The 16,046-nt window shown below is 32.8% G+C and overlaps 1 protein-coding gene across 1 annotated transcript in view; it reads right to left on the bottom strand.

Moving 5' to 3' along the window:
* LOC126778144 (alpha-2Db adrenergic receptor-like) overlaps positions 1-12,106 on the bottom strand; it is a 352,074-nt gene extending 339,968 nt beyond the window's left edge. The window contains exon 1 of the mRNA XM_050501559.1: positions 11,497-12,106. Within this exon, the coding sequence (XP_050357516.1) occupies positions 11,497-12,036 (540 nt within the window). The 5' untranslated portion in view covers positions 12,037-12,106. The remainder of the gene's footprint in view (positions 1-11,496) is intronic.
* Between the last annotated feature and the right edge of the window lie 3,940 nt (positions 12,107-16,046).

The raw sequence follows: 16,046 nt of genomic DNA, 5'->3' as shown, positions 1-16,046 counted from the left end.
TCTACTTGTAGATGCAAGGTATTGTTATATTTTATTTTAAAAAATCCCTACAGCGTAATCAATAAAATAAAATAAAATATTCTCACAAGATTGTTACAGTTTGAGACTGAATCTCTTTATATTATTTTATTTATTTTTTAGGGAAACATACAATGAGATGACACTTATAACATGTATAACAATTCATCAGCTAAGTTTCCATCGACAATAATTTTACAATTACTAAATTGAACAAATATAAAAACATTAATAAAATGACATAGGTTAAACATTATAAAATCAAGTGACATCAATAAAGGTAAATATAACATTTTTAACCAAATAAAATTAATTACTTAATGAAAACAGGCTACTGGACATACTTGAGGCTAGCAAGTTAGAATATGGCTACACTGACCATTTTATAACAAAATAAAATATCAAATATTAAGTCGGTACATCTATTTATACATTAATATTATTATCTCATTTATTTTTAAAAGAACGAATATGTATAGTAATACTATATATGTGTCAAAAGACCTCGCTTTTCCATACCAACGCAACGGTTTAGAATATGCGAGAAATCGATACACAAATCCATAGGAACGATTTCCCTAGGACGTATTCGATTCTATTAAAACAAAAATGTCAAATTGTATTCAAGTAAGTAATCAACTCAATAAGGCCACATAGATCTACTAAGAGGAACCCCACCGATCCACGAGCGGACAAATCACGGATACTTTATATCAACAAGATCCCCAAAGTGTCTCCGATCAGTGTCGAAGACGGGCATCGCAAGATTATGTTTTTTTTTTCAGCCCTTTCCGTCCACTGCTGGACGAAAGCCTCCCTCATAGAACGCCAACCATCCCGATTTTGGGCAGTCCGCATCCATCCCGAACCTGCCACCTTTTTTAAATTTATGTTTGGTATGATAAAAAATTAAGGTAAATTGTTGTGTAGTCCAGTGCAGTCCAATCCAGCGTAAGTCGGTCTACAAGGGACCGGTTTCTGAAGGTTTAGAGGTTAAAAATAATAAGATTATACCCTAAATGTATTAAGTAAGCAATCGTTAATTAAGTTACCGTACCATTAATTAACAAACGGTTAAGTTACCGTACCATTAATTAAAAAAATATTGACAAATGGTTTTAGAACTATTAAATTGTACACACGACGCTTATCACTGCTTGGTAGTACCTCAAAAGCCAATTGGAAACAATGAAACATGATGGCTGAAAACTATTCGAAATCGTAAAAAGGAACTTCAACTATATTTAATGATATGTATGTATGTAAATCATTGTTGGAGAAATATCCACATGTGTACTGGACACAGACGCATATATGATTGAATTAACTATTCAAATTGTCCAATTTGCAGATCCCTATTTAGAATATTAAGCTAGGCAACAGTTTGCCTAGTTAGCATTGCCAGTTAACAAAACTACAATGAACTGAAATTGCTAAGCAAATTCAAACTTTATCGAGTTAACATACGACTCAAGCAATGTTTGCAATTTGACTTAATATATTTTTGATTATTTTATAAAATGAACGCGTCTGTTTAGTAAATTCAATTATGTGAACTATTTAAAAAGTTTTGCGTACAACTTTTTATAATATTTCAATTTATATACATTTTGTATTGTACGTGTATTAGATCTTGAGGTTATTAAATAATTTTGATATTCAAATTATTAATCTAATTAATAGGAAAGTTTTAACCGATGAGATATATTAGCACGTACATACATACGTTTATTTATGGATCTCAAAATATTTCTTAAACTATAGATTTAATCGAATCGAATTGCAATGTGTAAAAGGCCATATTTATGTACATAAAACAATTAAATAAATTTATTTACTAATTTTCTCAAACAGCAGGGGGGGGGGTTGTGTTAGGAACCCAATGTCCTTTTTGGTTGACTTGCGAGATGGGCGTGCACAAAACCCTACCATCAAGTAAAATATATATAATATATATTGCCCAATCTTATCTTTTAGGTTTTCTTCCCAAGTTATATAAATCACTGTCCATAAATCCTCCTCAACGCACAAGGAAAACTATAAAGTACAATTAAATTATATATACGATCTTTCTCAGCCTCTTTAATTTTAGGCGGAGTTATCGGCGGCACACATTCACTCGGCTCGGCGCTTCCCAATGGTTATTCAATATCGTGTCGACCAAAAAACGCGTGTCGGAATTTAATTTTTGCTCCAGTTTTTTATAACCGTATAAGTTTAATTGTCAAATAAATGTTTATGACCGACTTTAAAAGAGTTAATGATTTCTTTAATGATGATAGCTTTACATTTAGTCAAAAGATGAATCAAGAGTATATTGGTTTTAAAAAATCGGGGTTTTCAATTCGGGGTATATACATATATGTAAACTAGCATAACCCGCAGCTTCGCCAGCGTAATATTCATTTTTCGATTTTCCGACTAAAATCTTTCAGTCTGTATTTTATTGTGCATGATGTCCTCCTAACCGATTTCAGCCACGCCGGCCACTCAAGCGCGTCTAGCAAACTGTACAGACCATATTATAATGCACAGAAGCACTCTCTATTCCGTCACTCTCAAAATGCGATGGGATGGCAAATCCGACACGACCGGAAAGAGTTCAGGCGCAGCAAACTCCAACGGGTTGGGTTATATATAATTTGACAGAAACTTAATAAAGTTTTATCGGCTCAACCTGTGGTTTGAACATAGGACCTCGGAATTTTCAGCCTTGTGTGCCCGCTAGATCAACGGCATGCAAAAAATAAACCATAAACGGAAAGTATTCAGTGGAAATCGCACTGAAAGTCAACCATGCTGCTTCCATAATATAATAGGAACAACACACAATAAGTAATATATCCCTCGCGCACGGTCCAAAGCGTTTTGTTGTATATATCGACGACTTTTTGTTTAGGAAAACGTTCGTAAAGAGGGTATTTTTCTACGATGAAGTAACAATATTATAATCATTGAAATGGATAACGAATTATATCTAAAATACCGTTATCAGAGGAACGAAATAAATACGTGAATCTCATCGATGATTGCAAGTTCAATTCCAGGCATTCGAATTGATGTGCTTAATTTGATTAATTTGAGGCGTATAATTAATCTAGAGCTCGAGAAGAAAATGATCGTGAGGAAACTAAATTGTGCAGGATGAAAATCTTCCATCAACTCGCTGGTCAATGGCCTCGGAGATGAGGCCATTGACCAGCAGTGTATTTACAGGCATTTCAGTTTAATTATTTATTTAATTTTAACATTTAAAAAATGAGTAGCGTATGACGAGAAAAACGTAAAATAAAAAAAAAACTTGTAAAAGACAACTAGAACAAAAATATGTTGGGTCAATTTAATTTGCTATCAGTACATTTGCCAATCGATAAGTAACGTTCCAATATTCAATATAAAAATTCGTCCTTGTCTATAAGAATATGAAAATCTCTTAGATCAGCAATAGAAAACAAACGTTAGCGAATTCCGGTATGAAAGTTGCTTCGTGTGCATAAATATTTTGAATAATATATAAACTATGAAATTGCTTTGAGCCTCAGATGTTATAAAACGCACTTAAGAAAATATTCACGTTCTGATTTATATTTTCATTAAATTTATAATTTGTTTTTCGAGCACAATGCATTTTCTATTGGTGCATAAAGCTAGCAAACATTCGCTTAGAATTACGTTATAAAGTCTGGTTTATGTTATAAATAAACTATCGCTTTGTCGAGAATTTTCCGATGTAGAGATAGAAAAACAAGGTGGACCAGTGCTTTTTTCTGTATTTGCTTAGACTTTTTTTAAGTTATTACAAAATTAACGAGATATTGTAAGTAATTAAATAATAATATTTTATATATTTTACTTTTTTTAATTTAAGTACACGTGTAGACAAGGAAAGATATTTTGTTCCTTTTTTTAAATCAATTCCAGCAAAGCCTCTTTTAAGGAATTACTAATATTCCTTTTTACCCTTCCAATAAGAGTACAGCTTATATTAGTAGTGAGTGGATAACAATAGTTCAACGGGTCAGGATTGAACCTGCGAATTTTACTTTTAGGCGTCAATAGCGTAATTAAGGAATGTTTAGTAGGCAGAATATTTCATAATCAACGAAAAGTGGATATGAGAAAACGTATACAATAAAAAATATAACGTAAGCTGAACGTTTTTACCACGAAAGGAAAGGAACGTGATGCTTTACTCAAAGACAAAACATTATTTATTCAAGGCGGCTCTTATAAGCACTTTTAAATCGTCATGTTACAGGATTAAATTGATTGTAAAGGGTTACGGTTCGTAATGTACAACCGAATATTTATAGTATCAAAATTACTTGCAGGGACTCATCGATTATTTCGACTAATAGAGGGTTGAAATTTCGAGTAATGGAGATTTTAGGATATGAAGGGAAGGGAACGAAACATATACTGCATATAACAAGAAGAATTGACATGGCCGAGTAGTTGCTCTTTGATCTAACTAAAGATGGTGGCTTGAAATGAGTGAGCCAGGCTTACAGGCAAAGAATTTTGCGCTGGACTAAAAGCTTTCGAACATTACGACTCTTTTGCATTTATAATATAACTAGTTTGCGGGCAAAGCCCCCGCGGCTTGTAACGTTAGTTAAAATCAGTTCATTGGTTAATCCGTGAAAGTATAACAGTACAAAGTATATATATGTATATATTAATACACAGGCAGACAAAGCGACTGATCTAGTTAATTTATTATACATAATAAAATAAACACCAAAAGCGAATATTGTTCGTAAATACTTTCTAATTTCAATTTGATAAAAGCTTTAGGGGAATTAATAACCTTGAGTTAATGTCAGCGTTTCAACGACAAAACGCGCGGTTACTGACGATATTTGCTCACGCGAAACTTAGAACAGCTCATTGTGAGAGCGGATGCGATTCATATTTAAAACTACAAATATACAAATACACTTAAATGTTAAACAAATCACGGAATGAAAAAAACGATAACTTTTTTTTATTTTATTATCAAATTAAAATTATTTTTGAAATATATAAATATTTTGTTTGATATTTCACTGATATTGCCAAAAGTCTTATATAATTTTTTTATATATTTAAGGTAGATAAAGGTAGATAAATATACAGTGGTATAGACATTGGTGCCGTTAGAAATATTAACTATTCCTTATATATAGTGTAATTACAGGCAAAACGGACATAACATCTTAATTCCCAAGGTTGGTGGCGCATTGGTGATATAAGCGATGGTTAACATTTCTTACAATGCCAATGTCTATGGGCGTTGGTGACCACTTACCATCAGGTAGTACCCATATGTTCGTCTGCCTTCCTATTCTATAAAAAAAATATATATCACCAATGCGTGATCAAACCTGGGAACTAAGGTGGTATGCCCCTTATTCACTTAGTTTTACTGGCTCAATCCTTCCAACCGGAACATAACAATACGAAATATTGCTGCTTGGCGGTAAAATATGAGACGAGCAAGTGGTACCTAGGCGGGCTTGCACAAAGCCTTATCCATCAAGTATAATTGTATGACATACTTTATACTGTACATTTTCATAGTAACTAACTAATTTTTATCTTAACTTTTTGAATTCCTAACAAAAAATTCGTTCATAAAAATATCATCATCAAAAATAAATGAACTTATAGTTTTAAGTAAGCAAGACGATAAATAATATAAGTTCCCGCTACCGCTTATAATTGTACCTTCACCAATTAAAAGTCAATGATCAGTGACATTGTTAGCGATACGCGACATCCTTGCATGTCTGCATTTTATACCGAAACATATAAACCGGGTACTGTGACGTTATATAACTAGTTAAATTTGAGTTTGAAATGAAGTACATAATCTATATGCTGACATAATAACGCACAGCCTAAGCTACGAGCTGGGTGCCATGAAAATTTGCAAACTATTTCCTTTAACACAGTAGGTGAACACTAGAGTAGGATTTCGAAAATGTAACCCCTAAGTGAAAGGAAATAAAAGTTTGTATGTAAATACCTTATTTTTAAAGAAAGAAATAAGGAAATTATGAACGATAACGCAAGTGAACCCACGCATCTTTGTTCTCCAAAGCATTAGTTTTGTCCATTATGTTCCAAATTATTCAGTACGATTTCTTTATAGATAATTTGTTTTGCCACATTTAAACATCAATGTGTTATATTTTTTAAAGTTAATATTTTAATTCATAACAAATTACACCTTTTATTATAACCTTTGCTAAAGTTTTCGACTCCGCAAATATAAAAAAAATCGTCTTAATCATTTTTCAAGGTAGCTTTAAAATATTAAAAATAAATGCGCAGATATTTTTAAATTTTTATTAATAAATGAGGCATGCTACTCCATAAACAATTATATAGATTATTAATATAAATAAAAAATATAAATTAAGCGCTAGTAAAGATATAAAATAACGCGTAATGAATTACGTTATAACGTGTGTTGATAAATTGATATATAATTCTTATATTGACGATAAAAAAGCGCATAATGGCTGATTTTTACGCAGGTTATATAAATATAGATGGTCTAAGTTAATATATTTGATTTGATTAAATAGTATCTAATTGATTTCTGCGGTTTTTCACATTTCAAATCCATAATAGCTTTGTGTTTAAAAGTATTATGCAAAATATCAATTCGCACTGCGTCTGCAATTCGGTCCACAAGATTTGACTTCAACGAACTAACAAATAAAAGCTTATAGAAGTAAAAGTAAGTAACAGGCTGTGTATGTCCCACTGCTGGGCTAAAGCCTGCTCTTCTTTTTTTGAGGAAGAGGTTTGGAGCTTTGTCCACCACGCTGCTCCAATGCGGGTGATGGAATACATAAGTGGCAGAATTTCAATAAAATTAGACATATACCTCACGATGTTTTCCTTCACTGTCAGCACGAGATGAATTATAAACACAAATTATGCACATGAAAATTCAGTGCTTGCCTCGGATGGAACCCACAATCATCGGTTAAAATTCACGCGTTCTAACCACTGGGCCATCTCAGCTTTTTTTGAAGCTGGTAGATTACAAACAAAAATGTATTTTCTTTTCAAGTAAAGTGATGTACCAAATAAAATAAACTAAACTGCAAATATCTGTAAGACCGATAAAAATATCTGTCCCGATGAAATCCCTGAGGAAATTACTTGCAAATCAGAGATATTCCACCATTTATGCAACTCACAAGTATACAGATATTCATACCACTTATTGGTTAATAGAAACATTCTAGTTAAATTAAACTTAACTAAACAGACAAAGTTTCAAGAATATTTATAATACAAGTAACATTCCATATATATACTAATATTAAAACTATAATATGTTTACAAGTTTACGGGAGCAAGACAGACTTTTTTAAAAATATACATTTGTACTTTAAAATATTTAATTGCAATTAAAATGACACGACCGAACAGAGGTTTATGCTCTAATCGAATTTTCTTTCTTTTTTAACAAATTGTTTCCAAAAACATATAATCCCAAAGCATGGAATGACACAATCACTTACATTCCACTGATTAAACATTTACTTCTATTGTCTACATGCTTTGAGCTAACATAACTAGGTTGTTTATTTAAATGCATTAATCTCAGGATCTACTAGTGCGATTTGATAAAACTTTTCGCTTTAAATAGTCCATTTATCGAGAATAGCAATGGTGATTGAGTAATAATGTTTAACGACGAGAAACTGTGCGTGGCAGTTATTATTTGTTACAAAATATGAACAGGTCAGATTTTTAATAATTAAATTGGCGGATTTTTCAGTGTCAGTCCATAAATAATTGTGATCATTTATATCGAAGAAATTCATTAGTTTCTGTGCTTTAAAAAATTGATTGTTAAGTCAAACAAAAAAAAGAACGTAGAAACGTTCGTACCTACGAATAAAAATTGGCAACGATGTTGACAATTGTATTTTATCAAGAAGATTTCTGAAGTAATATTATAATAGAAACTGTTTTTCTCTCACGGCGTTCATCTCTTACATCTCGGGATAGCAAAGTAGCTTATGTCACCCGGCCTATAAACTATCTAAATGCAAATCACGTCAACTTGTTCATATGAATTTGCGTGAAACAATGAAAATCCAAAAAAGCTAATACAAATTTTCGCGTCTTTCGTTTTTCGTCAGCAAAAAAATATAATAAATAGACATAACAACTCGTAAATGTCCCACTGGGAATATTCCCCCAGTACTGTTAAGGAGATAGCTTATTCTACCTCGATATTCCAATACGGCAGATATATCATCCACACGCAAGTTCCATCATGTTTTCATTCACCACGAGATCAATTGTGTACATAGGGCTGATGAAATATCAGCGTTGTCAGCGAAATTCGAGACCGTCATTTACGTGTTCCCATTAAGCCACCACATTCATATGACAGTCCCACAGATCATTATTTTTTCTAAATATACAGCATTTAACACTCAATGCTCTAACAATTATTCCAATACAAATAGTTGAGGTGTTTGACCTAGTCATCTCGAACAGTGGACTTAAATATACAACTAATAATACTATATACAAACAATCCCATACACGCCGAAGTCCTGTGTACAGAATGAGGTCAACGGTACTTCACTATTTACCGATGCAACAAGACCACATCCCCCTAAGGCACACAATTAACCAAAAACAGTTTAATAATGTACTGAACATTGTTCTAGCCACAGATTATGCTGTTGATGAATATGACGTGTTCAATAATTTTGGAATATCGTATTAATAAAAGTAAGATAATAATAATAATATCCTGGGACATTATTCACACACGGCCGTCTAATCCCAAACTGAGCAGATATTATACTATTGAAACCAGACAACTGATATACTACTTTTGTTTTGTAAATACATACTTATATAGATAATTACACCCAGACTTAGAACAAACGGAAATGTTCATGCACACAAATGTCTGTCCTGGGTGGGCATCGAACCCACAACCTTCAGCGTGAAAGGCAAGTATCTACCAACCACGCCAACCAGCCCCTCATCAAGATGGCGTTATGACGCTTGTAATTAGATGAAGTGAGAAGTTAGTGAGACTGGAGGCTTTTGCAAGTCTATCTATGTAAGTTGGTAGATAACATTATACTTTGAATTGCTGTTTTTCTGTGTATTTCCTTGCCTTAGGTTGGTATTGTCATGTGAAATAATTGAGATTGTGCCAATATATAAACATTGTAAATATGGAGCTGATCACTTGGTCTATTCGTCCGTATCCCACTCCTGGGCTGAATCCTCTTTCTCATTTTTGAGGAGATGCCTTTAAGTTTCAACCACATAGCTCGAACAGAAATCGGTTGACATATGTTAATAGTTTTGGATATTATGTACATATGTCAATTTATTATTCGATGGAATTTCCTCACCACAGTGTCCTTCACCGCTGAAAGCGATATGAATAAAATGAAGCAGCAATTAAGAATCAATGATTTGATTTCACAATTTTCGTATAAGTCTCATATTCTAACCACTATTCGACTTTTTAAAAGCTAATCTCTTACAATAAAGTAATGGATTACAAGCATAATCAAGTATTGCTGAAATTCAGCAAATAAGGAAGTTTCGTATATAGTTCTATACGTGCACGCCACACGTGAGATATATCTTGATATTTTCCTACATCGCAAAGCAAAGATAAAATCGAAACACAATTTTCGGAATTGAATAATTCGACTGTGCTATTCCAGATTTGAGATGTTCGGTAAAGATTCACGTGTTTGCGTTGCGAGACGAAACACGTGTCAATGAAATATAGCTCGTATTATAAGCAAGGTAGATTTCTTTTTTGGAAACATTACACCGCATATTTTATTTATTATTAACCGATTTAAAAAGTAGGTTATTTGTTTCTTCCCTATATACATGTTTGGGTGTGATTTCTAGATAAAACCGTTGTCAGCGGTTATCTTCGTACTTATAGAAAACTTATATAAAATATTTAGGTAATACTTATATTAGTTAATACAATGAGAAAAATCTTATTTTATTTTAGGCTAGGTACCTTTTTGGGTGAACGCCAATCAACTAAACAAAGTTTCATCACAAGCGGATGAATACTTTAGGCACGCATAGAGGGCAAATATACAAGAAAGGAAGGAGTGTTTGTACGGCTACAGTAAACTAATGTTAAGTGACTTCAATCAATATGACAATATAGATCAATAAATGAAATATATTCGATACTATGAACAATAAACATACATTCAGTAGTGGAATAATTTTTCATTTCGTCCACCAACAAAGGACATAACATCGGACCCAAAGTTGGTTGCGCATTGGCGATGTAAGCGATGGTTAACCTTTCTTACAATGCCAATGTCTATGTGCGTTAAATAAAAAAAAATTACTGTGAAGGAAAACATCGTGACGAAAACGCAATTTTTGCAACTAAACTTTTACCTAACATTACATAATATATGTTATAGATCATTTCTTGTTAGTTAAGAAAATTAATTTTGACCACGTAACCAATTTCATACACGGTGACCATTCTCGAAAGAAATACTTATATATTTTTTTCTAGATTGATTAAAATGTAAAGTAATATTACTATGTGTACTATTCTCCTAGTAAAAGATACATTTATATTATATTATATTTGCATGCTGTTTTGCATCTAGTTGGATGCAGTTAAATATTTTGTTATTATTTATTGTGTTCCTGAATACAACACCTAATTTATTGTATCCTGTTTTGCGAACGAAATAAATAAATAAATCAAGTCAACTATTACATAAGTGTTCTAATTTACTGCTATATTTTAACGAAAGATAAATATCGTCAAATTAATAAATTTATATTTTGTATGGTTGATTAATAAATTAAAAAAAAATATTTGCCTAATTTCTGAACGGAAAATCAAAACAGTACACGCTTGTTTAAGCTTGGCTGAACCGGTATTAACTAGTTCCGTTCGCCCTAAAACCAGTATACAGCAGTGTAAACCTGTTGGCTCTGGAGTATTGGGAAATTGAGCTACAGTCTCCATTATTCATACTCAAGCCAGAACTTGACGGTTTCGGGTCTTGAATTAAATATTCGAACAGATTGGAATGAAATTTCTCTTGGTGAAGTGGTTTTCAACTTTAAAACGAATTTAAATTTTTAAACTGAAAAATAATTTCCTATGGTATCGAGAAGTTAATTTAATATTATGTGTTATATGTTTTTAAATATATTTTTATGAAATGCTAAAAATACAAAAAAAAATTAAATCAAACGAAATGTTTGGTAAAATAAAAAGTACATGAAATTCATACTTGACACGTCAATAGTCTAAATTTAAAACGGATGAAACTCATGTAATAAAATCTTTTCCAAAATCATTACTAGAATAACGTCACCTTATATTAGTATAAATTAAATGACTCTATAAATAAAATCATAAATTAATTCGTTTATCAGATATACCACAATACATATTATTATGAACAGTCAACCACTCACCTGCGTTATACTCCAGTAGCGATCCAGCGATATGAGACACAAATTCATTATCGACGCTGTACACAACAACACATCCATCGCCGAATGTATTTCGCACCACCAAAAACCGAAAATCCAATAACCCATCAACTCATTCGCTAGAGAAAATGGCATTATAACTAGTCCTAAAAAAAAATCCGACACCGCTAACGACGCGATGAACCAGTTTTGTATGTTCTTTAACGCTTTTTCAGTCACTATTGCTATTATCACCAACATGTTCCCCACCACTACCATTATCATGAGAACGGTCACCACCACAGACGCAATGATTATGTGAGCTGGTGTATAACCACTTGGATACCAAGTTCTTAACACGACTTGGCTTATCGTCGTGTCGTTCAACGTCGTGTTCGCATCAGACGCGTTCGTCATTTGCAAGGCCAGAAATTCTTCTTGAGTCATGTAAGTTGGGACTAGGAACGTCGAATTCGGAGCGAGCGAGGCGTTGATGTGTGTGCTCATTGTTGTTCTAAGTAGTGTTGTCGCGTTTGGCACCATTGTTGTATCGGTTCGACCGCTTACGCTATTAACAGCCACGTTTTCTAATATATTTATACTATCTACAGTATTATTGTTGTGAAGAATTTCAAGTTAATTTTAGTTAGTTGGCCCCGCTGTATTATTTAGAATCAAAGTTCTTCGAACGGTTTAAAAAGTATTGCCTATAGGAACGGAATTATTACTTACAAGTTTTGAACGCTTTCTTTAAAGGATTATTTATATATTATATTACCCGTATGCCCGAACAACGTGACCACTCGAGCGATTTTCGTCGTTAAATTAAATAGATTTTATATTTACACTACATATGATAAAACGACACAGAAAATTAATTATTTATTTACAAATCACTACGCGATTATGCCTTATATAATATTGCTTTAGGAAACGAATATTAATATCGTTATAAAATTAAATAACCGAAATGAATCGAGCAAATTAATTATAACACACACGCGTTGCAAATGCGACACACAAAAAAGCGACACACAAACTATTTTAAATGTAAACGAGTCTAGAATCGATTTTAATCGATTATTTTATACACTCGTTAAATCGGTGTCGTGACGTCATCGCGCAACTTTATACTTTCTGCGGTCCCAAAATCGATCTGTCTTCGCGAACATTTTTTCGAATTTTTCATCACATGGTTTGTTTTTTAAGTTATTTCTTAACTGTCATCTTCGAAATGCTGAGCGTGACCGATAATTTTATTGAGCCATCGATTTGTCTTGTATTCTAATGAGAACTGGTCTTGTTGATGGTGTGTTAATACCTGAAACAATTAAAAATTTTATATTAGTATTTTTATTATTAATGCTTAAACCCGAAATGACCGAAATTACGCTTGAATCTTATCCGATGATTGCGTGTTCATGTCCAGGCAACCACTGAATAATGATGATGATTGCTCATTACTATTTATAAGTCTTAGCGGTGAAGTAAAACATCGTGAGGAAACCTAGATGTGTCTAATTTCATTGTAATTCTGCCACATGTGTATCCACTGACCCGCATTAAAGCAGCGTGGTGAAATAAGCACCTTACACTCTCTAAGCTTTCTCTGTCTGTTACACCGTTTCACTCACCCCAAAAATCCTAAGTATTACTGTGTGGTGGTAGAATACCTGATGAGCGCTGGGTATCTACCCCGATGGACATCTACGGTATATATGGCAATTTTTATCTTAAATTATCGATTAAACAATCACTAATCATCGAGTCCACCAACCCGCATTGGAGCAGCGTGGTGGAATAAGCTCCAAACCTTCTCCTCAAAAAGGGAGAGGAGGCCCAGCAGTGGGACATTTACAGGCTGTTACTTAATCATCGAGTACATGCAGATCCAGGCAAAATTTTGAAGTAAGCTGTGATTTATTTTTTTTCATTTTTAACACAAAAGAAAATTTTATAGTCTCCTTGCTCTTTAATATTCTTTTCAATTTTGCTTTGTCAGTAAAAATAATATGTTAGACCTCGTTCAGGGTAGGAAGTTCTACAATATTCAGTTGGCAAACTGTTTTCATCGAAGTTGAGAAATATGAACACACGACAGATACACCGTAACTTCAAAGTTTAGTCAAATATTGACATAGGAATTTAGTCTTTATAACGTACTAGTAATGTATATTGTTGTTTATAGTATAATATTACACGCCTTATAAAAGACAGAGTAATTCTTGTATAAAAGTTTTTTAGGTTAAAAATGCCTTTATGAATGATTGACGAGGCTATTTAACGTTAAAAATTAAGATAAACGCCTCTTACAAAGAGTTATAATTAAAAAAAAAGTTTCGGTGAAAAAAATATTATATAACAAATGGTATGGATTATGTCAAGGTAGGGCAATATACCTGATACAACCAAACAGTTAAACAATATGGCTAGAATAAGGTTCATATAGGAATAAACTCCAATAATTTTTACGATGACTACGGAATGTCAGATATATATTTCGGGCCACCCGTGGCAGAGTAGCGTGGTATTAAGTTCTTTACTTCTTAGTAACAGTAGAAGACGTAATTTATTCCCTTTTTATTATAAATAGCTAGGCTGGCTGGATAGTGGTCACCACTGCCAATAGATAACTGTATTTTAACCATCCCTTACATCGTCAATGCGCCACCAACATTGGGAACTAAGATAATATGTCTTATGTGCCTGTTATTACACTTACTCATTCATCCTAAAAACCGGAACACAAACCTAATAAGTATTACTCCTTAGCTTTAGAATGTATGGGTAGAATAATATGTCCAAAGGGCTCGCATGAAGTACCATCAAGCTTAAGTTTTGTAATAAGAGAAGACTTATCTTTCGCGGTTAAGAAAACGTCTTATGGCAATAATGTCATAAGCACCAAATTAATCGGCATTTAAATGTGCTCTTAAGTTCTTCGTTAAGGATAAAGACGCTTTTCTCCAGCAGTTGGCGTTTTTGAACTTATGATTGGTCATCGCAGCCAATATACTTATAATATAAAAACCATGTCCATAGTACTATCTGATTTGTTCCTCCTAAGCTACTGATACTGTGCACGACGGTTGAATAATTTATGGTTGGTTCCACAATATGTCCACATATCCAAGGTCTGGAATACCCTACCGACCTCCGTTTTCCCCACCACCTACAATATGGGTACCTTCAAGTCTAGAGTGAATAAGCATCAGGCGCAGGACCAACGGCTTTACGTGCTTTCTAAGGCACAGGAATGTATATGTAATACACACTTCCAACTTCCAGACTCCGAGCTGCTACTAAGAATTTTCGATAAATACACCCAATACCTTTTTATTGGCCCCGAACTGGGATATGAAGTCAGTACCTTCGGGTCTGCGGGCGCACATCTCGACTTGCTGATGATACCATATAATTGTTCAGGTCGATTTTACAGCAACAGTAAGAGAACTTCATAAAAAATCAGACACAACCATTCAATTTCATTTTTACATTGATAAATAAAAATATGTACTCTTACTTATGTAAATAATGTAAAATTAAGTTAAGCTCGACCGAGTTAGAAGCAAGAATATTCACTCTTTCCAACAATCCTCATTTATGGTAAAATATCACGATAACAATTCCTTTTTTCTCTCGAGAGCAATCCCATTTGTAAGAATATTAAAAATTATTGAACATCGAAGCGGTAACAATATAAAAACTTAAGGTTCTATTTTCAACTTTTATCGCATGTAATAACGCTATACTTTTTATTGTTATCAGAGAAACATATACCTCTATCAATAAACATTGGCTTCTGAAAATATATTACCTTTTTTTGTGTTGTATATTTGTTTCAAAGTCAAACAATAAAATGGTTTATACACCCCGTTGATTGGTTGGTTGGTTATGCCCCGTTATACTATAAGCCAACCAACTAATGAAACACTACACTAAATAACAACATAATAATTAATATAATTAGACGATAGCTCTGTAGGTATATTAATCTGTGGAGAAATCAGATGCTTATCAGCAGAAATTATACAATAAGAAAAAACTAAGGACACGAGAGAGTATCTATGAAGTCAGTTCAAGCATTTTTGCAGCTATTAATGTTTAATAAAAACCGCGGTTTGAAGAGAAACGACTACAAATTGCCTTGTTTTTTTTTCCTTTTGTTTTTTGGTGTAATTGTGACTAATATTGCGATCTCGAGCGCTTGGATTTTAATCAGAATTTCAAAAGCAAAATATTAAGTCTTAGATTGAAGACTATATTTCAAAGTCATATTTTGTGACTAATGCCTGGTTTGTAATTTAAAAAAAGAACGTTTCTTGTACTTATTTTTTTTAAATTAATTCACAATCAGGAATATCTAGATTTAAATATCGAGTTATTCATCATTTAGTAGTATATGCTAATTGATGTCATAATAACCGCAATCCTTAATATGATTTATCGCAAACCAAAGCTTATATATATTTATGACATTATTGAGTTGACATTCGAAAAAAAAAAGACAGAACATTGTTGAGCAACTGCTCGAAACTTACAAAAAAAAATAG

Source organism: Nymphalis io, chromosome 25 (assembly GCF_905147045.1).
Source record: "Nymphalis io chromosome 25, ilAglIoxx1.1, whole genome shotgun sequence".
Classification (NCBI taxonomy): domain Eukaryota; kingdom Metazoa; phylum Arthropoda; class Insecta; order Lepidoptera; family Nymphalidae; genus Nymphalis; species Nymphalis io.
Note: the sequence above shows the minus strand (reverse complement) of the source record. Positions and strands in the feature narration are given on the sequence as shown.